Genomic DNA, 27,196 nt, shown 5'->3' on the forward strand with positions numbered 1-27,196 from the left:
TCTTAAACTTGCCTAACTCCTAAAAGGAAATAAATTCAAACTTCTAAAAGGAAAAGGCTTCACAAAGTAAATTAGATTCAATCACTCCAGAAAAATAGATTTCTATATAATGAGGAGACCCTCCACAAGCTCTCTACACAAAATATCTCCACAGAAGCTTCATACGTACAAACTCCACCATGCATAACGACTTCATAGAATCTTACCTAGATTTATCCATTGTATTATGAGATGTGTGAGACATTAGAGATTGTAAACTTATCTATTATAGTGGATTTCGCTTCCAAACAACCCGTGGACGTAGGCTTCTATGCCAAACCACGTAAATTCTCATGTCTCTCTATATTTATTTTTATTTATTTATTTATTACGTATTTCATAGATAAACGCAAAAAATACCGTAACGAAATCTCGTGGACAGGAGATGATTCTTTCCTCCCTTCTAGTCTGTTATGCAAATTAAAGCATTAACAATATTACTCCAAATTAACCATACATGATCGTGTGGGTGCATGGCTAGTTCATATCATTTGCCTTCTAGTAATCCTTTAATTAAACAAGAACAAGATTTAAAAAGAAAAGAAGAAAAAGTTATTTATCGTCTTTTTAATTATTATCTTTATATTATTATTTAATGTGATATTAAATAATTAAAAACTATAGTAATCTTTTACTTATCTTTCAATTATTTGATGTTAATACATAAGGGATGCTTACAATAATATCAAGGAAGTCAAAAAGAACTTCCATTCTGCACGGTGGATCCAAAGCTAGCAAACCCAAATCTAGGCCACGTAACATCGATGTTTTTGTTTTTTCTTACTTTGTTAACGTACGTTACCAACAACACAAAAGGACAATACATGACACTGGTTGTATTTTTGTGCAAGATTACAATGTGTGTGGATCATCCAGGTAAGCAAAAGCAAATCATGTGACTATATATATAATGAACGTACACCAACATGCATGCATGAAGTTGGAGACAGACAGGCTAATATTTCGGGGTACTATAATTAATTAATATTACCTAGTGTTCAGATTGGCAGCTTGCTCCACCACTTTATTTCCTTGTCCACAGCCATTTTTTAATTATTATTATTATTATTATAATGCACCTAATAATAATAATATTTGGATTTTTTTTTTTTTTACCATTATTCTATTTCCACTTAAAAACATAAAGTTGTGTTGGTTGAAGAAAATGGATGATTAGAATGTGGTTTAGGTCCCCCTGAAACACGCGATATAATGATCAATTAGGTAAGACTAAAGATGATCACAGCTTCCTCCTCCCCCACAGATGAGTAAATGATTAGGAAGTACTCTGTAAAAGGGAGATCGATGACTTCATTTTAATTAAGAAGGGGCCTTGACTCTGAACTTTTCATTATGGTGGAGATAAAGCAATCTGGCTGGAGTGGGTTCACAGCCAGCTAACATATGCATAACAATTATTTCATTTCCATTTTAAATAGTATTATGCTTCAGACAAAAAAACAAAAAATCTCTCAAGTTATTGTTCAAAGTCGGGATTTTAAGTTGGATACAATGTTGACAAATAAAAGACTGAGAATATGATTATGTTGATGTTGTGTTGACAAATCTGGCCGGTTGCGGAAGTAGTAAAAGAGGTCGTGTTTCTTGCACATATGTTGAAGATACTTCTTCAAATTTTTGCCTTTCATGGTGAATTCTCCCAACACCTAGTTGACAATCACTTAAAAATCGGCCCTTACTTTAACATTGGTGGCTCCTAGCAACCTGGCCACAGACATTCCTACTAACAGTGCCTCGTATTCGGCTTCATTGTTAGTTGTCTTGAAGGCGAGTTTTATTACATAGTTGTGCTTCTTGCCGAGCTTAGTGACAATGTGCACCCCTACCCCCCCTCCAGCCCAGCAGGACGAGCCATTGACATTGATCTAACAGGGCTTTCTCTGAGGTGCAACTTGTATTTCTTCTAGAAAATCGGTGAACTCAGCTACAAAGTCTACCAACACCTGGCCCTTGATCGCTGTGTGGGGAATGTACTCTATATCGAACTCTCTTACTTTGATTGTCCAGTACATCAACCGGCCAGAAGCGTCGAGCTTATGCAAGATCTTTTTGAGGGGGATGTCGATGAGCACCTTCATCGGATGGGTATGAAAATACGGCCTTAGTCTTCTCACGGCGACCACAAAAGCAAATGCTAACATCTCCGTTCGCGGGTATTTGGCCTCAGCTCCATGGTAATAGATGGGTCATTGCCCCTCTTATGTATTGCAGATTATCATGGCAGACACGGCGTGCGGTGATATGTCTAGGTACAAGATCAAGTTCTCGCCCTTCTTGGTACTCCTTTAGGTCCCCGAACGCCTAGTGGACCAGGTATTCCTTTAGGTCCCTGAACGCCTGGTCGTAGTTGGCGTTCTATTCTCATGTCTTCTTTAACACCTTGAAGAAGGGAAGGCATCGGTCGGTCGAGCGGGCGATGTAGCGGTTCAAGGCCACCACCCATCCTGCGAGCCTCTGCACTTCGTGAAGGTTATCGCCGGGGGGGCAAGGCATTCCCACTATTGCCTCAACCTTCTCTGGGTTGGCCTTGATTCCCCACCCGTAGACCATGAAGCCCAAAAATTTTCCCTACTCCACTCCGATGGCGCACTTCAACGGGTTAAGCTTCATTTGGTAGCGTCGTAGTATCGCGAAAGCTTCCAGGAGATCAGACAAATTTTGTTCGGGTCTCTTGCTCTTGACCAATAGGTCATCTACGTACACCTCCATATTCCGGCTAATTTGTTCTTTGAACGTTCGGTTGACTAGCTGTTGGTATGTGGCTCTAGCATTTTTTAAGCCGAACGGCATGACCTTCTAGCAGTAGAGTCCTCAGTCGGTGATGAAGGCCATCTTCTGCTCATCATCCGGGCTCCTTCGGATTTGATTGTAGCCCGAGTATGCATCCATGAAGCTGAGTAGTCGGTGGCCCACCATTGAGTCGATTATCAAGTTAATGCGAAGCAAGGGGAAGCTATCTTTCTGGTAGGCATTGTTCAGGTCGGTGAAGTTGATACACATCCTCTACTTCTTGCTCACATTTTTTACTAGCACTACATTGGACAACCACTCAGGATAGTGGACCTCCTTGATAAAACCAGCTGCGAGGAGGTGGTCTACTTCTTTAGCTATGGCCGCATACTTTTCCACGTTGAAGCTCCGACGTTTTTGCTTGATCTTCCTTGTTGTGGGGTCCACACAAAAGTGATGCTCGATGATCAGTTGTCGATCTTGGGAATTTATTCATTTCTTTGGGACTCCACACAAAGACATCTTGATGTTCGATAAGGAGTTGCTTCATGGCCTGCCTCAACTCGAGAGCAATTTTGATCCCCACTCATATGGTGCACTTAGGCCTTTATTGGTCCACATAAACCAGCTCCAAGGACTCATTGGGCTCCGCCTGCCACAATGCCTGCTCGTCTCAAACCTCGTCGTCCTATTTGGACAAAGTGGGCGATAAGGGTGGTTTGACAGCCTCTCATGCTTCTTCAAGAGTCCTGACTTCCTTCCCCCATGCCTTAGCTCCCGCGCATAACATTCCCAAGCTAGCACATGTTCACCTTGGATCTCACCCACTCCTGCATCGATAGGGAATTTCATCTTGAGATGGTACATGGATGTCACTGCCTTCATATTATTCAGGGTCAAGCGGCCCAATATCTCGTTATATGAGGATGGAGCCTTCACCACTAGGAAATCAACCATTGTAGCTTAAGTTCTAGGGGCCTTCCCAACTAGGATGGATAGGGTTATGGCTCTCATTGGCTGTACGATGTCTCCTGTGAAACCTTTGAGCAACATTTGGGCAGGGCGCAATCAGTTCGGACTGATTCTCATCCAGATGAAGGTTTTCTAGAACAGGATGTTTGCCGAGCTGCTGTTGTCAACCAAGACTCTTCGTGTCGTGATGTTGGAGACTTGTATGGTGACCACTAGGGCATTGTCATTGGGGTGGAGGAGGCCTTCTTCATCTTTTTCACTAAATGCTATTGTGGCTCTTCTCATGTGTCTCCTGGTTCTATAGGCTGCCCTCCCAATCATGAATACTTCCTCGTAGCGAGCCTTGCAAGCGTGGGCCCTTCATGTCGATGAGGCGGGCCCCCTCCAACATATCCCCCCACGATTGTGTGGATTTCGCCTATCTGGGTACCTGCCCTTACCGGGCTTCGACGCCGTGGGCTCCTTTGGGCCCCCCTTCTGGCCCTCTGTCTCCTCAGGCTCTTACTCCACCGGGGCCTCAGGCAGTCATTTGCTCGTCCTGTTGGCATTTCGAACATTGGTGTTCCTTCAGGCTACCCAATTCTTCCATCCTCCATTTTAATGTATAGCAGTCATCGGTCTAGTGCCGGTCCGACCGATAGTAGGTGCAATTTTTGCGGCTTTCCTAATCCCATTAAGGCTTTTTTTTTTTTTGCCAAGTTGGGGCACGTTCAACCTCCAAGGCCATACTTGTAAGCACGTGTGGTCTAACACTCACTCGAGCCTGTGCCTCATTCCTCCGTTTGACTTCTTACGCGCCTTTCTTGAACCCCTCGCGGTTAACTCTGCTATTCTGCCCCGAACTTTCCGCCTGCTCTAGCTCAGTTCTCCGGGGGGCCGTCAAAGCCTGGAGGGTATCCTTGATGTTGATAAAGTCGTCGGCTGGACCCGTAGGGTATTTCATGTTATTTCGATCATGAACGGGTTTCGTGGCCAGTTCCCCCCAAATAAGGTCGCCAAGGTGATATTCTCATCTTGGTCGTTCGTGATCATACGCTCTGGATTGAATCGAGAGAGGTACGATTTCAAGCTCTTGTCGTCACATTGCTTTACCATTAGGAGGTAGGCAGTCGGGCGTCTCCTTTTCTAGCTTGCCATAAATATAGTTAGAAAAAGACTAGTCAGCTCATCAAAGCTGTCAACGAACCCTGGTGGTAGGGATCCGAACGAGGCTTTTGCTACCCCCCTTAGCATTAGTGGAAAAGCTCAGCACGCGACCTCTCTCGAAAATCCATGAAGGGTCACGTGGGCCTTGAACGTCTCCAAGTGTTCTAGTGGGTCCCTGGACCCATCGTACGCTTCCTTCTAGGGGACCTTGAACTTGGTTGGGAGAGGGATAGTCATGACTTTCACGCTGTACGATAGGTCAGTGATAATAAGAAGTTGGTCTATGGAGGATGACGCGCCCAATCACTTAGCCATTTCCTTATACTTATCCTTGAGCTCTCGGAGCTCAAGGTGCATCCTGCATCTTTCTTCTTCGGTCATAACGATCTCTTATGCGCGTCACGAGTTTGCATGCTCATTGTGGCTGGGTTCTGCTCTTCCCGCCAATTCTTCGATGGTTCTTCATAATGCGGCATTTTCTTGCCGGAGGCCTCCCACTTCCTCCATCAGTCTCTTTATAGTGTCTCCCATTTCGATGAGTCTCTCTTCCATTGTTCCAAACTGATATTCTTCTCTTTGCAAAGTTTGGGAATGCATCGTTGCCAACATGCGAAGAACACACTTTTATAGGATAAATCCTACAGACGGCGCCACTGTTAATGTCGTGTTTCATAACCTGAGCAACTCCGATGCCTAAGTCAATTTGGGTTATGAGTTTGTGATCTTTGTGAGCTTCTAATCAATGTATATGTGTGTAGAGATTTTGCCCCTGATGGGAAGATATTTATACCTGGTAGGGGCAATCCCTTGTCAGGCTGATCATAGTAGTGCCGCTTCGTACCCAAGTCGTGTCCTCTACCAACTCCCTACCATGAGACAAACCATCCATCCCTGATCGTGGCGATTGCTGACAGCCTCAAGTCCTTGTCGTGGCATGCCCGTCTCTGTCCTTCATTAAATACGGCGTGACCTTGGTCTAGCGCGCCCACCTTCCAGGTCTATCCAACCATCAGTCCTCAATGACCTGGGTTATCTCTAACCCTGTGTGTGCGAAGTGTCAGCTAGTCGACATGTCAGGCCCATGCCTCACATGTGTTACCTTGCTGCTTCCTTGTGGGCTTCTTGGGCCGACCTCACCATTCATAGCTCGGCCCGGGCCATCCTATTCTCTCATACCGATTTTGTCTTACGAGGTTGTCCTTAGGCCCACCCATACCACATGGACTGGGCTCGTGCGGTCAGGCCCCTCACATATTCTTTTGACCATTTCACTTGAAACTGATAGTATCTATTTGTGGTAAAACAATGGATATTTTGGTTAAATGAGTAAAATATTCTCTATTTTACCAAAAACAAATTTGGTCCATATTTCAAATAGAAAGTTCCTAATACATATATATATATCTGCCTATATCTTAAAAGTGTCTAAGACATCTACAGTAATGAACAGTTTAACTCAATCTGGCGTCATTCTTAACCCACCCAGCAGTTTAACTCAAATATCTAACGCACCCAGCACGTCTTCTTCTTCTTCACGGCTCAATCGAATGAATCGCAGTGTGCGACGGAGAGGGAAATGGACGATCGTGGTGGCTGGGTTTGGTAGAGATTGTCGCCGGTGTGAAGTGGTGGAGGTGCGGTGGCCTGGGTGGCCGCGTATGGCTGCGCTGGTTGAGAGAAATGGGAGAAACCCATTTCGGATGGGTTTCTGCGAGGGACAGATATGGCTGCGTGTGGGGGACATCGATGGTGGCTGGGTTGGTCGCCGGCGTGAGGGGGAGTCGCCTGTGGTGGTCGTGACGGTAGGTGGCAGCGTACTGCGGCGCCGGTTGAGAGAAATGGGAGAAACCCATTTCGGATGGGTTTCCGCGGGGGAGAGATAAGGCTGCGCGTGGTGGACATCGATGGTGCCTCGGTCGGTCGTCGGTGTGAAAGGGACTCCCCGGTGGTGGCGGTGAGGCTGGCCGGCGCACGGCGGCGCTGGGCTGGGCTGAAGAAGAACGGCCCGTGCGGATGAATCGGGCCACAGAGAGAGAGATAACGTGAAGAAAAAAAAAATTAATAAAATCATTATAAATTCACTACAAAAAAATAATATATACAAAAAATCATAAACAAATTATCAGCAGCTAGAAAAATTATTTATATCACAAAAAATCATATTTATTTACTCAATTATTTTTTAATTAGTTGTGATGTGAAGTATAAGACTGTCTAAATATTATATATATTTCTAATATGAATTTTAAATTATTAACATAACTTGATGAAAGGTAGTAAAATCAAAAGACTCTTCAGTTAGTTAATGCCTTATCACTGTACAATACACTCTTCAGTTAATGATATTATTAGAATTGTTTGGTCCAAACTCAAAATACAAATAAATGATGAAATTTTGTTAAATATTTTTAAAAAAGTAAAACTATATAAATAATTAAAATTTTAACATAATTTAAATATGATAATATTCTTAATTAACTAAAAGGAACTGTTACTGCTATCGAAAAAGTAATCCAAAAATATGTCCTGAATATGTATTTCACTTTTTTATTTTTATTTTCTTTTTTTATGTATATTTTTAATCATCATAAACATTTTTAAAAAAAAATAAAAAATTTACAACATCATTAAAAAACACTTCATTAATCACTAGGTTAAAAAAAAAAAAATGGCAAACGTCCCTTGGACGTTACACTACCGCTAGTGTATATATATATATATATATATATATATATATGTATATGCAAAGTCTTTCAAGAATGCAACCCAAGAAACTTCACCCTCTCTGTCCCAAATTCTGCCCATATGCAATAAGAGTAGCTGCATTGTTGCAAGAGGATGCTTTGGTGGACTTTAACATGAGAACAAATTCATAAATGAATAAAGCATATACGAGAACTTTTCAAGAGTTTTTGTTTTTGTTTTTGTTTTTGTTTTTTTTTTAAACTACATAGATGAGAAATACATGAAGTGATATATTCTTGTTTATCAGATTTTAAGGCCGAAATAGTACCATAGGAGGGATACTTTGGGATAGTGTCTATCACTAACTTCTTCTTCTCTTTATTACTTAACGAAAAATTTTATTCATTATTTTCACACTACATATCATATATAGTTTTTTATTTTTTTTCTTACTAAATATATAGTGTATGAATGATGAGTAGAAGAACTCAATTAGTTAAAAAGAATAAAAATAAATAAAAATATGTGGTGTATGATGTGTGGGATGACAAGTAAGCCTGTGCATATAGGGCCTTAGCCCGATTTGTCCGAGACATCCGAGTTTTTCAACCCGATCAAATACGGGTTCAACTGGTCAAAAATTAATAACGGGTTTTAAACAATGTAGCCCGTCAAATCCGTTGAAATTGAAAAATCTCTCTTCTTCCCAGTCCCCACTGCGCCTTGTGGAACCCTAGTCACTGTCGCCATTCTCCATCGTCCCACTCCCGACTTCGAGCTTCCAGGCCTCCGTTCCACTGCTCGTTGTTTCTCCTGCGTCCACATCACAAGTTACTCTCTCTCTCTCTCTCTCTCTCTCTCTCTCTCTCTCTTGCTTAACTCATTGAATGAATCGGTAGTATCAAAGAGAAATTCTATCATTCCGACCGATTAAACAGTACCACTTGTGGCAAGCATGAGGCCTTCACTTGTTGCTGAGCTTGAGCCTTCTTATTGGATGAAAGCCTCCTATTCCTTTGCATTACAACATGAAAAAGGAATTTGAAGATGATGATTACATCTCGGTATGAAGAAATAAAAATGGGATTGGGTTAACATTATTAGACTCATTTTCTATATTTTATTTATTTTGAACTTCGTGAACAAAATGGGATGATTATTGAAACCCACTTCTCCATTGATGAGATATATATATATATTTAAAAAATTGTTAGGTTTGCTCCTTTGGAGTCCCATACTGGTGGGAGAGAATTGAGGAGCAGGCCTCAAGACCTATAAATATGGTGTTTGGCCTCTTAGTTAACACACCAACTCATAAGTTTAATTAGTAACTTGTGACTCTAAGAAAAATCTTCTATTAGTCTTTTCTTGTAAAAATGAAAAAAGTGAGAGTTAAAGTTTTGCTAGTGGGGAAACTTTGTGGGTGTCATTTGGAGTGAGGAGAAGAATTATGTGATTGTAATAATTTTTCATATAGTGTATTTTTTTTTTCTGGGTCTGGTAGTTTTTCTCCTGTTCGAAAGTTTTCACGTAAATTCTTATGTTGTTATTATTTCTCTGTTTTTCTTTATATTTTACCAAAAGGTAGATCTTGGGAATGAATTTGAGAGGTCTGAATTTGTAACAAAAATGTCTAAAATCGAGAAAATAACAATACTTTTATTACTTTTCCCTTTCAATGGAGAAGATATATAGCATAAACCATAATGGTGGAGTCTGGAGAGAGCAGGTGGGCCTTGCTTTTATGTGTTGGTGTTGCTCAGCAATTGAAAGTTGTACATAAGGGTGGCTGGGACACTACTGAATATGGCATTTGGAGCTTGGAGGTTTGACTTAATTTGGATAAAAAAAAAAAAAAGAGGGGGAAGGACTCTCTTTTCATATTTCTTTGATGTCATTCTTCCATCCAATTCTGAGAATTCTCTGTGGGGATAAGCATTAACTCGATGTCCTTTGAGGTCATTCATCCTTAAAACTCCTGTCGGCTGTCAATGTTAATTCTATTTAGGTATATAAGCATAATACCATGTAACTGTAGGAAGGCCAATGTTCTGGTCCTGTCCACAAAAGAAATTTGATTATTTGGAATCATTGCAATTTACAACTCTTGGGCTGTTTGGGCTGTGATATCTGCAGTTTTTGAGATTTCTCATGAGTAATTGTACACTTGAATCTATTATTGGTTTTTAACCACAACAAACTCAACAGAGTAGTATAATGCAAAGGAAGTGAAAAAAATATATATATATGAAAATTTACAGTAGAAGTAAAGTTGAAAGGGGTGAAAATAGAGCAGAAAAAAAAGGCTGGAAAGCAATTCAAAGAGAAAACAGAGAGAATTCAGAGAGCATTATTTTTACAGAATTCAAAGATAAACATTGCATCCTTTGCATTTTGTTGTGGGTTTGGTTTTGGTGTCTTTACAGAGTTATGAAAGATAAACATTGCATCCTTTGAATATTTTGCAACGGTTGAATTTAGTTAAATGATTCTGTGGCATCTTTTCTTATAGCTAAGTTTTCCCATTTTCAGACAGGTTTCTGCTGTGAAATTTTCTCCTAGATTTTTCTGCACCTTTTCGATTTAACTGTCGAGTTTTGATTCCCTTCTTTTTCGTGTCATTTTTCACATATCATTTTATTTAGAATAATGCTAGAGAGAAGTCATTATAGCAGTGCACACTTTACACTCACTGCATCACTGCTTCTAGTTAATTGTTCCCAATACTCACTTGGGGAGATGTATGATCTACATGATGCTACATCATGTGTGTAAAATGGATACTCCCAATAGTAACTTTTATCTATATTTATTATTTTATTTATAGTATTCCAAATCATTGCTCAAGAGAATTTTTGTTCTATAGAATCCAAACCCAATAATGAGCTTTTTGAATTATTTTATTCTACCAGCAAGAACTCAGAGATTCAAATCCCCCCAAAAGATGAGCATAATGATCTCCACTTCAGTTTAAAAAATTACCCATCCTAATATAAAAATTCTGGCCTACAATATTTATTTAAGTTCAAAAAATGATAATAATAAATATTGTAGTACCAACTTCATGTATATATCTATACTTTCACTTAGATTTGGGTTTGTCTATACTTTATACAACTGATCTGCGACCAAATCATGAAGTCATCGTTCTAATCTACTTACTCAATTGCCTTATTTCCTCTCTTTTCGTTACTTCATTGTTTCTCGAAAAGGTAGTTTGTACTAACTCAGGAAAGAAAAGCTTAATTGCCAAAGTACTCAAACAACTCAGAAAAGAAAAAGTTTTTTTTTTTTTTTTTGTACAATTTTTTTTTTCTTTTTATCCTTTGGCCGTTGCACTATGTCGAAACATACATTAAGGTTAGATTTGGATATTAGATAGTTAAAAGTTGAATAAAATATTTTTAAAATATTTTTTTAATATTATTATTGTTTTGAGATTTGAAAAATTAAATTATTTATTATATTTTATATGAAAATTTGTAAAATTTGTAATAATTAGATTAGATAGGTTGAGAGTCCATTTCAATCCAAACTGAGCCAATTCGCATCTAAATCTTTTACCATTTGTAATGATAAACAAAACCCAGTTCATGTCTATGCTCATAATTAAAAAATATTAATGAACATGAGTCTTTTGAAATATTATAAAAAGCAAGAACTTTTCTTCCCTAAATAATATGAGACCTTATTCCTTTCGTTCTCATACTTAATTTGGGATATTATAATCATAATATCAAAAATGGGTTTCTTAATATTATAGAGCTTGACATTAAACATTATGAATCTATATAAATCTCTTTAGGTCAAAAAACAAGTATTCAATCAATAAATTTTATGGTAATTTTAATTCTTCCAAGTATATATTTTTAATCATCATCCCTATTCTTAAGTATGGCATAGATGATTGAAAAATTATATAAATTTGATAGACACCATAAAATAATGAAATTATAATAATTAAAAGGATCATCAATTATCATTTGCGGAAGGGTTCATGGCCCTAATGTGCTTCTTCTTGGCTCTTTCAGCAACTTGGCTATGGGGTGGCTATATTAAAGGCTGTGGACTTTCAGGAAGAAACCGCTTGTTCCATCCAACTGTCTTGTGTTAATTCACCCTGTTTGGCATTTGCATTGATAATGCCCGCCACGCTTGACATCATACCCTTGTGCGCCACTCTCCTCGACGCTTGCTCCTCCGCCAAAACTCTCCAAAACCTTAAACGCCTTCATTGCCGGACCATTATACTTGGCATTTCCCACCACGACTTCATACGGACCAAGCTCGTCTCCTCCTATGCCTCTTGTGCCCAATTACACCATGCCAATGTGCTCTTCTCCTTCGCCACTCGCCAGCCCACCTTCCTCTTCAACACCCTTATCAGAGCCCATGCGTCTCTTGGTTTGTTCTCTCATTCCCTATTCATCTTTCACCAAATGCTCATTATTGGCAAGTCCATTGACCGCTACACCTTGCCTCCTGTTCTCAAATCTTGTGCTGGATTGTCGGCTCTGAGACTTGGCCGCCAGGTACACGGGATAGTTTTGGTTAATGGATTCGCCTTAGATACGACGAATTCGAATGCATTGATTACCATGTATGCGAAGTGTGGTGATTTGGTCAATGCCCGTAAGGTGTTCGATGAAATGTCGGTGAAGAATGAGATATCTTGGTCTGCAATGATGGCAGGGTATGGAATGAATGGAATGTTTAATGAGGTGTTTGAGTTGTTTGAGAGGATGGTGGAGGTAGGAGAGAGGCCAGATGGTGTCACTTTTACAGTGCTTCTGACAGCGTGTAGTCATGGGGGGTTGATAGAAAGGGGAAAGGAGTATTTTGAGATGATAGAAAGGAGGTTAGGAGTGAGACCAGGGCTAGAGCATTATACTTCGATGGTGGATATGCTGGGAAGGGCGGGGCAGGTCGAGGAAGCGGAGAAATTAATTTTAGAAATGGAGGTGGAGCCTGATGAAGCTTTGTGGGGGGCCTTGTTGGGGGCTTGTAGGATTCATGGGAAGGTGGAGGTGGCTGAGAGGGTGGCTGAGAAGGTTTACGAGAAGAGACGTGGTGTTGCATCTATGTGAATCATTTAAGTTATTCTTCATCGTGAATTTTGTTTATATGTCAAGTTGTTTTTATATAACTTATAAAATTGCAAAAAACGTGTTCCATCAAATTAATGTTCAGAATCTTCTGGGACGTGTTTCCATCTCTATTTTCTTTTTCTCCAAGTTTTCCAATGTGTACGTATCAACCAATTCAAAACGGAGGTCTTATATTTGAATTTGCTTCGTAACAACAACCAGAAAATCCGAACTAGCATTCTGGATCCACAATGTCGCCTCCTGCCGAGTAATATTCTCTTGACCTTCTCTTTCCCTTCCCAAATTCTTTTTTTCTTTTTTGTTTTATGTTCTTTCTGCTGAATTTTATTGGTTCCCGAATCAGGCCTTTGATTATAAGCCTTTTTGGTGATTTTGATATTACAAGTCTTGTATTATTTTTGTCGGAAATTGCTGCCGTCTTTCATTGTAATGTACTTTGTTTCAAGTTGTGTTCCACTTTGTTTAGTTCTATGCCATATTCAACCTTTTGGATATAGGTTAATGGCCTGGTTGTTTTGCTAGTACTGCAAAAGTGCCATGGGACGCTTTGTATAACATGTTATCACTCAAACATTTCTTTTTTATCGGTAATCGCTTCAACGTTTTCTTATATAAGCTGTAAGTCCTCCCTATATTAACTTGATGCTAGTGAAACCAATATTGCATATGGTTAACATTTGCATCTGTTCAAGTATACAAATTGTGAGGGGATACACATTGATGTTGCACAATCCGAATATGCATGAAGTTTGATAATCTTTAAAACTCAAGTTATTTGCATTTGCTTTATGAGACGTTTGTATTCGCAGCTTATCTCAGTTCATCTCAACTCATTTCAATTTATCTCACTACTATTCATTACTATTCAGCAACTTTAACTCATAAATTTCATTACTATTCATAACTCATCTCATTACTATTCACAATCCATCTCAACTTATCTCAAGTTATCTTCGAATCCAAACGTCTCCTAATCTTCCGACTTATGCATTGCAATTGAAAGAGACTGCTTCTTCTGAAGGAGGGATGGTAACTGAAGTAAACGGGTTGAGAGGTTATTTACAAATCCACTTGCTCGATATTGACAGGAAGTAACTGGGAAAGGTAAAATGAGGGGGGGATTAGCGGAAAGCCCCTACAATCAATAAATCACATCCTCTTGACTTGGAGAAAAAATGTAGGATGATGCAAATTAGTGGAAAGCCCCAAATAATTTGCATTTATTGATTGAATGCACTTCACAATATCTCAGGTTTATCTGTTGTTTGCAAAAGTATTGCACTTGGTTAGGCTGAGCACAATTTATTTCACAAACCTTTTGCCTTTAAGTTTGTCTTTGCATAGCATACGTGTTCTCAACGTGTAGGCAGCAAATAGCTTCAAGTGACTGTATAGCTTGAAGGCTGAACAACAGCATTGCCTAATATGCCATTATTCTTTTTCTTTCATTCAGCACCGGTCCTATTACAAAACAAAGGTTACACTTATTTGTCAAGTTCTTATTTGTTTCCATGGGCACTTATAATACAGAAATGTCATGATTAAGTAACTGATGCATGTAGTAACGAGGCTTCAATTTGGGGAACAAATTAACATGGTGATATATACAATTATGACAGAGGGTCATCGTCGGTAGTAAAATGATGCTCTCCCTTTTCTGGCCTCGTGCTTAAGCTCAAAGCTTGATAGTTGCGAAAATACTTGTAGTACTAATCATTGCAGTATGGGTATTAGTATTAGTACTTTGAATTTATTCTCCCTGCTATTTGCCATCCACCTTACTACAATATGATAGTCCCCTAATAATTTATTTATATGATTTTTATTTGCCATCCACCTTTCTGCTCATGATTGTTTGCTGTTGTTTTCTGTTTCGTAGAATGTATTTAGGTGTTTTCTTTTTGTATAATTCCTATGTACACGGACGTCACCTATTTCATTCGATTGAATAAAATTGTCTTTCTTACTTGTAAAAAAGATTTATTTGAGATCTTATAAATGGTTATAATGGTTATTTTAACTGTTGTATGGTTTATTGTTGGCATCCATTTCAGATATTATAAATCTCTTCCACCCATAACTAAGGCTTATGGGACACTTTGTCTGTTGGCTACTACAGTCTATTAGATTGGACTATTTGATACTCGAGATATTGCACTAGCCTATACACTGGTATTCACACATTTTCAGGTCGTCTTTCATCTCTGTGGACTTCATACTTTATCACCATATTCTATTGACAGAATCTGCTCTTCGTTTGTAAACTCTATCTTCTATTTTTTAGAAGAATTTATCTAATCCATTAAGTTGCAGCGTAGTGGTCAAAAGGCATGCTTGGAATGAGCTGTAGACAGGGAACCAAAAGTTTCTCAAAATTTTCTACTTTCATCCAAACATCTTTACATCAAAACAATATCAATCATCAGAACATCTTCCTTCCAATTCTATAACAAACCAAAACAACTGTCACAAGACTCAAATAATAATAAAAAAGCATCTCACAAAAATTTTCTTCCCTTCATACTTTTCAATGGGACTAACCACCTTTTCAAACCCCAATAAAAACATCTCTAAAATACTTTCTCAATCCCATTTTTAATAGGCCCCACAAATTTTATAAAATCCTTTAATCTCTTTAAATTTTCTGAAAATTTTCAGAAACTTTCTAGAAAATCTTACGTCCAAAGGTCCTCTAAGACATCATAGGTTTGATTACACACTAGGATTTCCAGTGGGGTTACATGCCCATGGAGGATAGGGTCTTGTATTTGGGGCTTTACTTCCTAGGGGTGGGTCCAGAAGGACTTGCCTTGGTAAAGTTCCACACCATCAAACAAAACATTCAAGGTAGGGCTCTTCAGACCTACTCATAAGGAGTAAATTTCAGATACACGACCTCATCAGCCAGAACATATCTATTAATTCAGTGGAACTCCTAGGGCAGAATTGAATCCAAAATGTACCAGTCTACATCTCATCCAAGTCTTCAACAATCAACCCACTCAAGCCAAAACCAAACCAAGCAAGCTGCAACATTACTGTTGTTAATGTCGTATTTCGCACACTTTTGGGTCAGACCCCGACAACTCAAGTCTTCCAAAATGGGTCTACAAAAGATGGAAAGAATGCAACTAGGACAGGGCAGCCTTAGAGCTGGAGAGTCTCCGATGCCAAAGTTAGTAAATATTCTTGGAAGCTTGTAAATAAGTAAAAGAGTCTAGGGATCAGAGAGTTTTCTTGTACCTGGAGCTTGCTATTTATACCATAGGTTGGGGAAGGTGTAGATCGTCTAAGTTTCTACAAAGTTTGTGCCCCTTCCGCCGTCAGATACCTTTAATGCGGCATGGCTCTCCAACGACACCATAAATGTGGCGTGTAGCTCAGTAGTAGCGTCATTAATGCAGCATTGTTTCCTAACTTTGTGTATGTCCTTATGAGCCGTAGATGAACTTATATCAATGGATCAAGGGCCGTCCGCATTTCCCGCTGTACTCTGTGCAGGTCTCTGGGTTCTGAACGCGACCGTAGGCTATCAGGCTAGCCTGTCTTGTCGACTACTAGACAGACTCCTTTTTTCTGGTAGATGTTTTGCCCCTTACGCAGACTTGGTGGCCTTTGAGCCAGGTGTTGGGCCGAGACCCAGTGAGCTTTGTGAAGTGGGGAAAATCCCTTCACAACTGTCATTGCATCTACCAATCTATCAATTCCCTTCATTTAATTTGAGATTGGCTTATATTGCCTTAAATGGAAATTGAATTTTCTAGACTCTGTTTATTTCACGTGTTATTGTTAGTTTGAGTATCTTAATGTTGATGTCTAAGCATGAAATGCTAACCACTCCGCAAGAGACTTTTAGTAGTGCTATTTTTGATGCTTTGGGATTTATAAAAACCTATCTCCCCATAAGACCATTTCAAAAATCCAATAGATATCTCAGTGCTGCCATTAAAAAAGACAACTTTTATTATTTTGAACCACCCTCCTTCCCCAAGTTAGGGGCTACATAGAGGTATAAAGTTGAACCCATGAATATGCCCATAATAAAGGGGTTAAATGAAAAAATCCTTGGTTTAACTAATCCAATAAATTCTCAAATGACCCACACACACACACACACCCACCCACCCATACCCAAGCATACCACACATGCCTATGCCACCCTCAGCAGAACTCTTTGGTAACTTGACATTCACTTGTAGGTGTGGAGGCTGATTACAAACTATTCTTCCTTGGCAATTTCTCTATCAACTTTGGAATCCATCTTTGAATGATGTAAGTACTAGTTACAAAGAACTTTAAATAAGGTGCATCAATTTTCACTATGCCACTCCCCACTGCTAGTGTAAAAGCTAAGTGATCACTTGAGGCCTACAACATTTTGGGGGGTTGGGGTGTTCTTTTCATCCACTTACAGCTTCATGCGAATGATTGATTGCATAGAGCTAGATATGGAGTTCAACTTGAGAACGGACCATTTGACAGGTGGACAGCAGATTTCTTGTGGATGATGATATTTGGAGCCTTTTCACTATTGGTATGTGAGATTATCTTCATCGTTATCAACTCTTTTCTATCATTAAATGCGTACACTGACATTGGTTCATTTGCTTTAGCCATTTATTCATTTTTGTGTTTTAAGTATTATCAGCCATTCCCATATTTTGGTCTCCTTTCTTAGGAATATCACTTGTGTTCATGCTTCTCTACATCTGGAGTAGAGAGTTCCCAAATGAACGAGTCAACATTTATGGGCTTGTGACTCTTAAGGTAGTGTTATTTCACTAACTGTTGGGTTCCTGTACTGCAAACTTTATGTTCGGGCTAGGTCTTTCACTGTCTGACACACTTGAAGGCAACATCTATATTATTTGTTGCAGGCATTTTATCTACCATGGGCAATGCTTGCTTTGGATGTTATTTTCGGTTCACATTTATGCCAGATTTGCTAGGAATCATTGCAGGACATATCTATTACTTTTTTACTATGTTGCATCCACTTGCTGGTGGGAACATACTAAAGACTCCAATGTGGGTGTATCCTTACATTTTTTATTTTATTATTATTATTTTTTATATAGCCTTTTGTTCCTCATTTGAAGCCATTATGAGACCTCACCCACCCGCAGGAAAGAAAAAAAATAGCAAATTTTTGAATTGAAAACCAGGGCAATGTTCACTAACCAAAACGAAAAAAAGTTAATGGATTGATTACTTCTGCTGTTAAGAGCTGCATGCAATATTTACATTTTAATTTTTCCTCTCCGTACGTAAAATCCTAAGGAAACTGCCGCTACCCTTGTCGGCGAGTGACCTCTCACTAACATCACAGAAAAAGCCAACGGGCCCTGGCTACTTTCCTGAGGGCCGTCCGGCATCGGTCCAGAGGAGAGAGAAAACACTACGAAGCGTGAAAACCCTAAAGAACCAGATCTGCTGCCACCCACCCTTGTCGGCGAGACACCGCACCGTCGTCACAGATAAAGCCGACGGACCTCGGTGACTTCGTTGACCGTTCGGCATCCTAGATATCACTATATTGTCTTTAGAGTACTCTGGCAATCCTCCCGAAGGCTTCGTTGGTCATGACGTCGTCTCTGAAGGCTCTGGCAAGTACTCTGGTGTCTCTTGTGAGCACGATTTGCAATTGGAAAGACAACTATGCAGTGCTTGCAGTGAGCACGACTTATAGTCCAGACAACTTTGTAGTGCTTGCAACTCCGAGCCGATTTCTGATCTGGTTTTTCTGAGATGATAAATGGTTGTTGAAGAAGGGGAGTGGATCATTATGGGTTCTTCTATGGAGTTGGTCATAGAATCTAAATCCTTTACGCTGGTAAAGGAGGGGAGCATGTTGGCCATTACTGAAATGAGTTGAAGGGTGATATCTAAGTTGGTTCTGGGTTCGACAACAGTACAATGGCTAGCCAAGGTAATAGAAGCGTGTACTAAGGATAAGAAACAAGATTTTTTCTCCACTGTCTGAGAAGGTCGACGCAGTTTCATAGCACATCGCTTCTCGAATGCTCATGGACGTTATATGGCGGTGGAGGAGTATGGTGGTGAGGGGAGGAGGAATTTTATTTTCATTTCTGAAGAGGGGGGCAGTGGCTAAAGAAGGATGTGGGAGGTGCTGCGTCATTTTTCCTTCGACAAGAGAGGGAGTGACGGCTTGGAAGGACAAGGTGTTGCAGGTGGTGTGGTAAGGAGGGAGAACTTGGAGATGTGGTAAGGAGGGAGAACTTGGAGATGCATAAAGACCCATGTACATCCTCGGTGGTGAGGCAATCCTATGCGGCAGCTCTAAAGACGGGACATGCTTCGGGGGTTCAGAGTGTGGGGGGTCTGCCAATCACGCCTCAGGACCAGCTTGTCGAGATGCATAATTCTCTAAAGGAGATGGAAAGCCAACTTGTCGAGTTAAAGGTAGTGATAACTTTATTGTCTACTAAAATAGACCAGCTTTCAGCTAGAGGCAACAGGGTGGTAAGAAATATGATAGGCCCGAATCCTTTAAACTTGGAAAAAGAAAAACGGAAGATCAGATTTGGCCCTGTCCCTATAACCAGATCCAGGAGAGTATGGCGGGTCAAAAGGAAATCTGGGTTATTTGAAGTGGGGTCTACATCGAGTATTGGCATAGAGACATCAGTAATGAAATGTCGTTCGCCTCGTGTAACATAGGATAGATCAATAGTCGGTATTACACCTTTGGTCCGAAGAAAATATGGCTCCCTCGTCAGAGTTGAAGAAAAATGATGTATTGCTGAGGTCTCAAGGAAATGTAGGATCCACTATCAACCTAGAGGTAAAGGGACTTGCTGTCACTTCAGAATCTCTAATGGGGACCTCGATACCAATGGAGAGAATCAATGGAGTTACTGGAGAACCAATGGGTTTGGAGTTGGTGCCTTGTGTAGAGGAATGTCTAGAGTCGAGAGTGCAGTTTGATAGGGATATTATGGCTCCCCTGGTTTCTCTTCCTCCAATAGCGGATTGGATTTTGCCTAAAGTTAACGAGATTCAGCAGTTCGAGAGAATTTCATATGGAGGATGTGAAGACCAATTTAACGAATTAATTACTGCGATCAAGGCAAGCCACACACTTGAAACCAAATTAAGCTTCAAGAAAAGTAGGGAGTTACAACGTCTTTTTTGGGCAATCAACTACAACGCTAAAGGTGATAGTTCAACTAGAGGAAAGTCTAAAGGGAGAGCATTGTGAAGACGGGAATCAAGGTGTTGGGGTTAGTGTTCGGATAGAGTTTTAGTTCTATGGGAAACAAGAGATTGGGTTCGGGTCTGATGTACTTTGGGTTGGTTTCTTTATGGGCTTTTTGGGTCATTAGGGGCTTGTTGGGTCATTTTGGGCAAGTTGTTTTCTTGTATACATTCCGTATACTTGATTTTTCCTTTTGATATATACAATATTTTTACTTATAAAAAAAAGAGCTGCAATTCATCTGTTATTGCTTGGTTTTTCATTTGAAAAATGTACATTCTGCAAATTTCCTTTACTACTTGCAAAGACATAAACTAGTTGCAAGGTGGCAGATAGGAGCTCAGCCAACTAGCCATGGACAACCAGAAAGAGCAACTGGTGTGGCTTTCAGAGGGAGGGCGTACTGACCTGGTGATTAATTCAACTCTTTTATCAAGGGACCAAATTATCTCCCTTTATTTCAAAATTTTTATCTCTCTTTTTGAATAACACGCTAAAAACGGTGCTTGAGAATTAAGAGTTTCAGCTAAAAGGTCCTGACAGTCGCATTTCACTATAGAGTGAAGCTACCAGTCAGTCGGGTGTGTAGTCTCCTTTTACACCCGCCAATCAGTAGCTGCCATATCCACATTTCACTCTTCCCACCCCCACCCACGTCCCTGTGAAACGATTATGCTCCAACCATGGGAAAGACCGTGAAAATCAACTTCATCATGAATGAGGAAGAAGAATGGCGGACCAACTTACCGAGAGGACCAGATCTCCGATCGAGTTCAAGGAGGCCTTCAGCTTGTTCGACAAGAGGCAACACTTGCATCACTACCAAGGAGCTTGGGACTGTGATGAGGTCGCTCAGCCAGAACCCAACTAAAGCTAAGCTCCAGGACATGGTCAATGAGGTTGATGTCGATGGCAACGGGACCATTGACTTCCCTAAGTTCCTAAACCTCATGGCCAAGAAGATGAAAGACACTGACTCAGAGGAGGAGCTTAAAGAGGCCTTTCGGGTTTTTGACAGGGATCAAAATGGGTTCATCTCTGCTGTTGAGTTGCGCCATGTAATGACCAATCTCGAGGAGAAGCTCACTGACGAGGAAGTCGATGAGATGATCAAGGAGGCTGATGCAGATGGTGATGGCCAGATAAGCTATGAGGAGTTTGTCAAGGTGATGATGGCTAAGTGATCAGTCTGTCTCCACCAAAAATCCTAATGAAAATTATCTTTTTTTAAAACAAAAAAAAAGGGATAACAGGGTTGACAATATGATGTGCGGCCTTCTAGTTTACCTCAATCTTCATTTTCATCTTCCTTTACAAGGGGTATAGTGGTAGTAGTATGCTTTGCTGTTGGTGGTGGAAGAATGTTCTATTTCTATCCTTAAGATTGTCTTGCGAGTCTTTGCAGTTTTTGTCCCCTTTTTTATTTATTTCTTTGAGTTGGCTTGTGAACCTGATCTACCTAGATGATTCAATGTTCATTGTTGATTGAAAAAACAATAAAATGGAGGGCAAGAAAGAAATGGTGGAGATATGATCCTCCAGGTTAAGGAGAGAGTGGAGAAAGAAAAAAGTAACAGAGAGTGGAGAAATGAGAGAGAGAGAGAGAGAGAGAGATTGAGGGACTCATTTTGGTCTTGAGGAGAGAGAGAGGGAAGGGAGAGAGGGGGGCACGAAGGACATGATTTCGGCTTGCCGTTGAGAGAGAAAGAGAGAGAGAGGAAAAAGATGGGGAGGTCAGACTGAGTGAAAGAGAGAGGTTCTAAACTCTGGTGTACGTGTAAAATTCTATAACATGTAAAACATGAAAAACAGAGGACTGCATGAAAACTTGTATATTCTCATTACTTTTGTGATCATAAAAGACTGTACAAAGGGTCTATTTATACATTTCATTTACCCAAGCATAACAATAACAGACTTAACCAACTTAACTGTTTATTTACAATTTTCAGATAGAGCTTTCTGTTTGGCTTCTAGAGATTTTAATTCTAATTTTTTTTATGTGATTTTCTATATTCCAACACCCCCCCTCAAGATGAGAATGTATATTAATCATTCTCATCTTGTGAATAAGGTGATGAAAATTGAGAGATCCGAGAGGCTTAGTTAATATATCTGCTATTTGGAATCTGGAAGGAATGTGGATGATCTTTATAAGACCTTCCTGCAGCTTTTCTCAAACTAAATGGCAGTCCAATTGGATATGCTTTGTCCTCTCGTGGTGTACTGGGTTTGATGCAATCTCAGAGGCAGGTTTACTATCTGTGTATAATAGTGCAGCTTGAGTATGTTTAATGTTTAAATCAGACAGCAAGTAATTTAACCATTGAAGCTCACAAGTAGTTGATGCCAATGCTCGATATTCAGATTCTGCAGAGGACCTACTGATTGTGGGTTGTTTCTTTGATTTCCAAGAGATGAGAGAATCTCCTAGAAATATTGCAAAACCAGTGACACTCCTTCTGGTATCAATGCAGCCGCCCCAATCACTGTCTGAGTAAGCCTTTAGATGTAGTGGAGACTTGGCAGATAAGAAAATCCCCTGGCCTGGTGTTGCCTTGATGTATCTGAAAACTCTCTCTGCTGCCTTGAGATGTGAGGTGCTAGGATTGACCATAAATTGACTCAATGCCTGTACTGAATAAGCAAGATCAGGTCTAGTAATTGTTAGATACAACAACTGACCCACTAGTCTTTTGTAAGATGTTAGATCAGATAGAGGGTCTGATGAGTCATTTGCAGTCAATTTCAAGGTTGATTCCATAGGAAAAGCAGCTGGTTTGCATCCAGAAAAACCACTATCTTGTAGAATATCAAGGGCATACTTTCTTCGACATAGAGCAATGCCTTTGGTTGACCTAGCTACCTCAATCTCCAAGAAATATTTTAATTCACCCAAGTCTTTTATTGTAAAAGATTCATGCAAAAAATCCTTCACAACAGATATAAGCTCTAAGTTGGTGGAAGCAACAATGACATCATCAACATATATCAATATAGCAATGAAACTATTTTCAGTTTTCTTGATAAAAAGAGATGAATCTGACTTTCCTTAAGTTAAACCAAATTGAAGTAGTGAAGTGGACAGCTTTGAAAACCACTGCCTTGAGGCCTGCTTTAGGCCATATAAACTCTTTTTGAGTTTGAATACTCGAGGGTCATTAGGTGTAGAGAAACCAAGTGGTAGCTGCATATATACCTCTTCATTTAAGTCTCTATGCAAAAAAGCATTATTTACATCAAGTTGATGTAAATACCAATTGTTTGATGCGGCTACGGCTAGTAACATTCTCACTGTTGTCATTCTAGCAACAGGTGAAAAAGTATCAAAGAAATCAAACCCCTCTTGTTGAGTGTAGCCCTTTGCTACCAATCTAGCTTTATATCTATCCAATGTGCCATCAGCTTTAAATTTTATGCGATAAACCCATTTGCCACCTATTGCCTTTTTGTTCGAGGCAAAATTGTAAGTTCCCAAGTTTTATTAGTTTCAAGAGCTTTAATCTCATATGCCATGGCTTGTTGCCATTGAGGTTATGAGATGGCTTGTTTAAAGGTTCTTGGTTCAGATATAGAAGAGACAGCATGAACAAAAGCTTTGTGATTGTTGGAAAGTTTAGAATTTGAAATGAAAGATAGAATTGAATAAGGTTTACCTGAAGAAGGACAGCCAAGAGGTTCATGAACTGCTGAAGAACTTTTAATCAAATTATCACAATAATAATTCTGCAAGTATTGAGGAGAATGCCTAGTTCTTTCAGATCTTCTCAGATTTTTAATATTATAAGATGGTAATGAAGCAGAATTTTCTGTAGAAGGTGAAGAAGAATTTTCTGTAGAAGATGAAGAAGAATTTTCTGTAGTAGGACAATCATATATTTGAGGAGAATTTGGAAAGACAAATGGGATATGGATAGAATTAGGAATAGATGGAAAGATGGGTTCATAAAATATGACATTTCTGGATATGGAGGTTTTGAGAGTAAGTATATCAAGCACTTTGTATCCTTTTACATTTGGTGGATAACCAAGAAACATGCATTTGGAAGCTTTAGGTGAAAACTTCCCTCGATTATTTTTAAGTGTGTTTGAAAAACACAAACATCCAAATATTTTGAGGTATTTGTAAGTTGCTTGTTTATGGAATAAGATGTAATATGGTGATTGATTATTTAAGATTGAAGAAGGGGTACGATTAATAAGATGGGTAGCTGTCAAAACACAATCTGTCCAATAAGATAGAGGTAAATTGCTTTGAAACAAAAAGGCTCTAGCAACATTTAGTAGGTGTTGATGCTTTCTTTCAACCCAACCCTACCATTTTGCTGTGGAGATTCAACACATGATAATTGATGTATTATTCCATGCTCTTGATAGAAAAGAGGCATGTTAAACTCCTGACCATTATCTGTTCGTAGAGTTTGAATATTTGTATTGAATTGAGTTTGAGCATATTTGATGAAACTGGTAAGTATAGATCTTGTATCAGATTTTGCTTTCATGAGATATAGCCATGTAAAACGACTATGGTCATCTATGATTGTAAGAAAATAGTTATATCCAAAATAAGAAACGGTAGAAAAGGGACCTCAGATGTCAACATGAACTAATTGAAAAATTTTATTCGATTGACTGTTTGATACAAGATAGGGAAGCTTCTTTTGTCTAGCTAAGGGACATATTTCACATACATGATTTTGTGAAACTTTTACAGAAGGATCAAGATTACTAATTATCTATAATCTTGCAAATGGAACATGCCCTAATCTAAGATGCCATATGTGAGGATTGTTATTACATGATTGAACTAAGGCAATAGAGGAAGAACCAATCAGATCAGGCATTTCTCTTTTATTTAAAGCAGGAAAAGATAAGTGGTATAAACCAGATTTTACTTCAGCAAGCCCAATCATCCTCCATTTGCTCAAATCCTGCAAAATGCATTTGGATTGAATGAAGAACAATCCAATAGAATTATATTTAGTCAATCTTGAAGCAGAAATCAGATTGATATTGAAAGAAGGAACAAACAGTGCATTTTGGAGGGTTATATTAGGAGAAAGTTTAACATTTCCAGAGAAAATGATGGGAACAGATTGTCCATTTGGTAAATGGACTTTAGAAGGTTTGCTAAGTAAGTTTTTGGAATCAAAAAGATGAGGAGAACAGATCATATGATCTGTTGCTCCTGTGTCAAGAATCCAAGTATATGAATTCTTTGAAAGAGAAACATTATTAGCTGAAGAAGAAGATATACCTGAAGTGGAGACAACATTAGCTGTGGAATCAGTATTTATATTGGAATTGGATAGGCTATTTGCTAGGGTAAGCAGATTTTTTATTTGCTCTTGAGAAAATATCATATTGGGAATACTTGAATTTTGTTCTAATGAAGATACATAGTTTGCAATGGGTTATGCATATGATGAATTTCCAGATTGCACATTGAGAGATCTTTTCCCTTTAGGACCTTTCCATCCAGGAGGATATCCAATAAATTGAAAACATTTGTCTGCAAGATGCCAGAATAGCCACAATGAGGACAGACCAAATCTGTTTTCCCTTTTTGCTTCGTGTATCTAGCACCAGCAGATGATTGTCTTTGAGGTTGAGTAGCAACCATGGCATGAGAATCCAAGGAAATTCCAACACTGTTAGACAGAGACCTTTGACTTTCTTCTTGTAGTAATAAGGAAAATACTTTGCTCATTGATGGTAGAGGGGATTGAAGGAGTAATTGACTTCTGATGGCTGAGTATGAATCATGTAATCCAACTAAGAATTTTATCACATAATCGGACTGTTGTCGATCTATGAGATTCTTGAGAATACTGCATGTGCACCTACCAAGATTTCCACATTTACAACTTGGAATAGGTCGATAGCTGATATATTCATCCCACAAGGCTTTAAACTCACTAAAATACTCAGTAACAGTTTTAGAACCTTGAGAAATGGAACTGAGGGATTTTTCCAAAGAGAAAACTCTCGGACCATCACTTTTAAGATATCTTATCTTTAGTTCCTCCCAAATGTCCAAAGCAGTTGTAAAATAAAGAAGGCTGCCACGAATTTCTTTAGAAATTGAGTTCATTAACCATGAGAGCACTAGATTATTTGCTCATAACCAAGCAATTCGAAGTCTAGAATCAATATCAATTCTAGGTTGAAGTAGAGTTTCATCAATAAAGGAGATTTTATTCTTGACAGTGAGTGCAATTGAAATCGATCGACTCCATGCAATATAGTTCTCACCTGTAAAGATTTCAGACACGAGAAGTGCTCCTGGATTGTCAGAAGGATGTAGATAGTACTGGCTCAAGGAATCATCACAAGGATTCGACATAGGGGGATTAGCCATAGAAGCTCTCTCAGAAGAATTTTCAGAAGGTGTTTCAGAGTTTGCCATAGAAGCAAGAAACGAGAGAAAAAGAAATCAAGAAGCAAGAAGAATGAAAGATTTTAGCGGAAGACTTTTCTTTATTCTCTAATACCATGTAAAATTCTATAACGTGTAAAACATGAAAAACAGATGACTGCATGAAAACTTGTATATTCTCATTACTTTCGTGATCATAAAAGACTGTACAAATGGTCTATTTATACATTTCATTTACCCAAGCATAACAATAACAGACTTAACCAACTTAACTGTTTATTTACAATTTTCAGACGGAGCTTTCTGTTTGGCTTCTAGAGATTTTAATTTTAATTTTAATTTTTCTATGTGATTTTCTATATTCCAACAGTACGAGTCGGAATTTTCTGCGTGCTGTAGTAACAACTCTTACATGTTAACTTTTCATTGATCGGTGTAAAAATAACTTCACCCGACCGGTCTTGAATTTTTCTCTTCACTATATTGTTCATTATTGAAATGAAAGATATGTATTTTTTTTTCTTCAGCTGAAATTCTAAAGTTGAATTATATTGTAGAACAGAAAGGAAATATACGGAAGTGGTAGTTGTTGGTAGGGGTGAACAAAAAGACCGAATACCTGACCCGACCGAATTGTCGACCCGACCCGACCCGAATTACCCAACCCGCTGTTGTTTTAAATCGGAAACGGAATACCCGTTACCCGATTTGTTTTTAAACGGGTAATACCCGTTTACCCGTTGCGTCTAATATCACCGAAAACCCGCTCGACATTCTCTCCCTTGCAGCCGCTCTCCTCCTCGCAAGCCCACTCTCTACATCGCAACTCTCTCCATCGCAGATCTCACTCTCTCCATCGCAACTCAGAATCAAGGTTAGTGGGTTTGTCGTTTGGTT

At 39.2% G+C, this 27,196-nt stretch overlaps 2 protein-coding genes and 2 pseudogenes across 2 annotated transcripts in view; 3 read left to right on the top strand and 1 right to left on the bottom strand.

The window, feature by feature from the left end:
• LOC109009972 (deoxyhypusine synthase) overlaps positions 1-27,196 on the bottom strand; it is an 871,604-nt gene that overhangs the window by 476,411 nt on the left and 367,997 nt on the right. The window lies entirely within an intron of this gene.
• On the top strand, positions 11,602-13,136 carry LOC109010111 (pentatricopeptide repeat-containing protein At4g16470-like). The gene has a single exon (XM_018990831.2). The coding sequence runs from the start codon at positions 11,736-11,738 to the stop codon at positions 12,678-12,680; it is 945 nt and encodes a 314-aa protein (XP_018846376.1). The 5' UTR covers positions 11,602-11,735; the 3' UTR covers positions 12,681-13,136.
• On the top strand, positions 12,932-20,327 carry LOC109009268 (annotated as a pseudogene).
• Positions 20,651-21,112, top strand: LOC109010120 (annotated as a pseudogene).

The sequence above is a fragment of the Juglans regia genome, chromosome 1 (genome assembly GCF_001411555.2).
Source record: "Juglans regia cultivar Chandler chromosome 1, Walnut 2.0, whole genome shotgun sequence".
Lineage (NCBI taxonomy): Eukaryota > Viridiplantae > Streptophyta > Magnoliopsida > Fagales > Juglandaceae > Juglans > Juglans regia.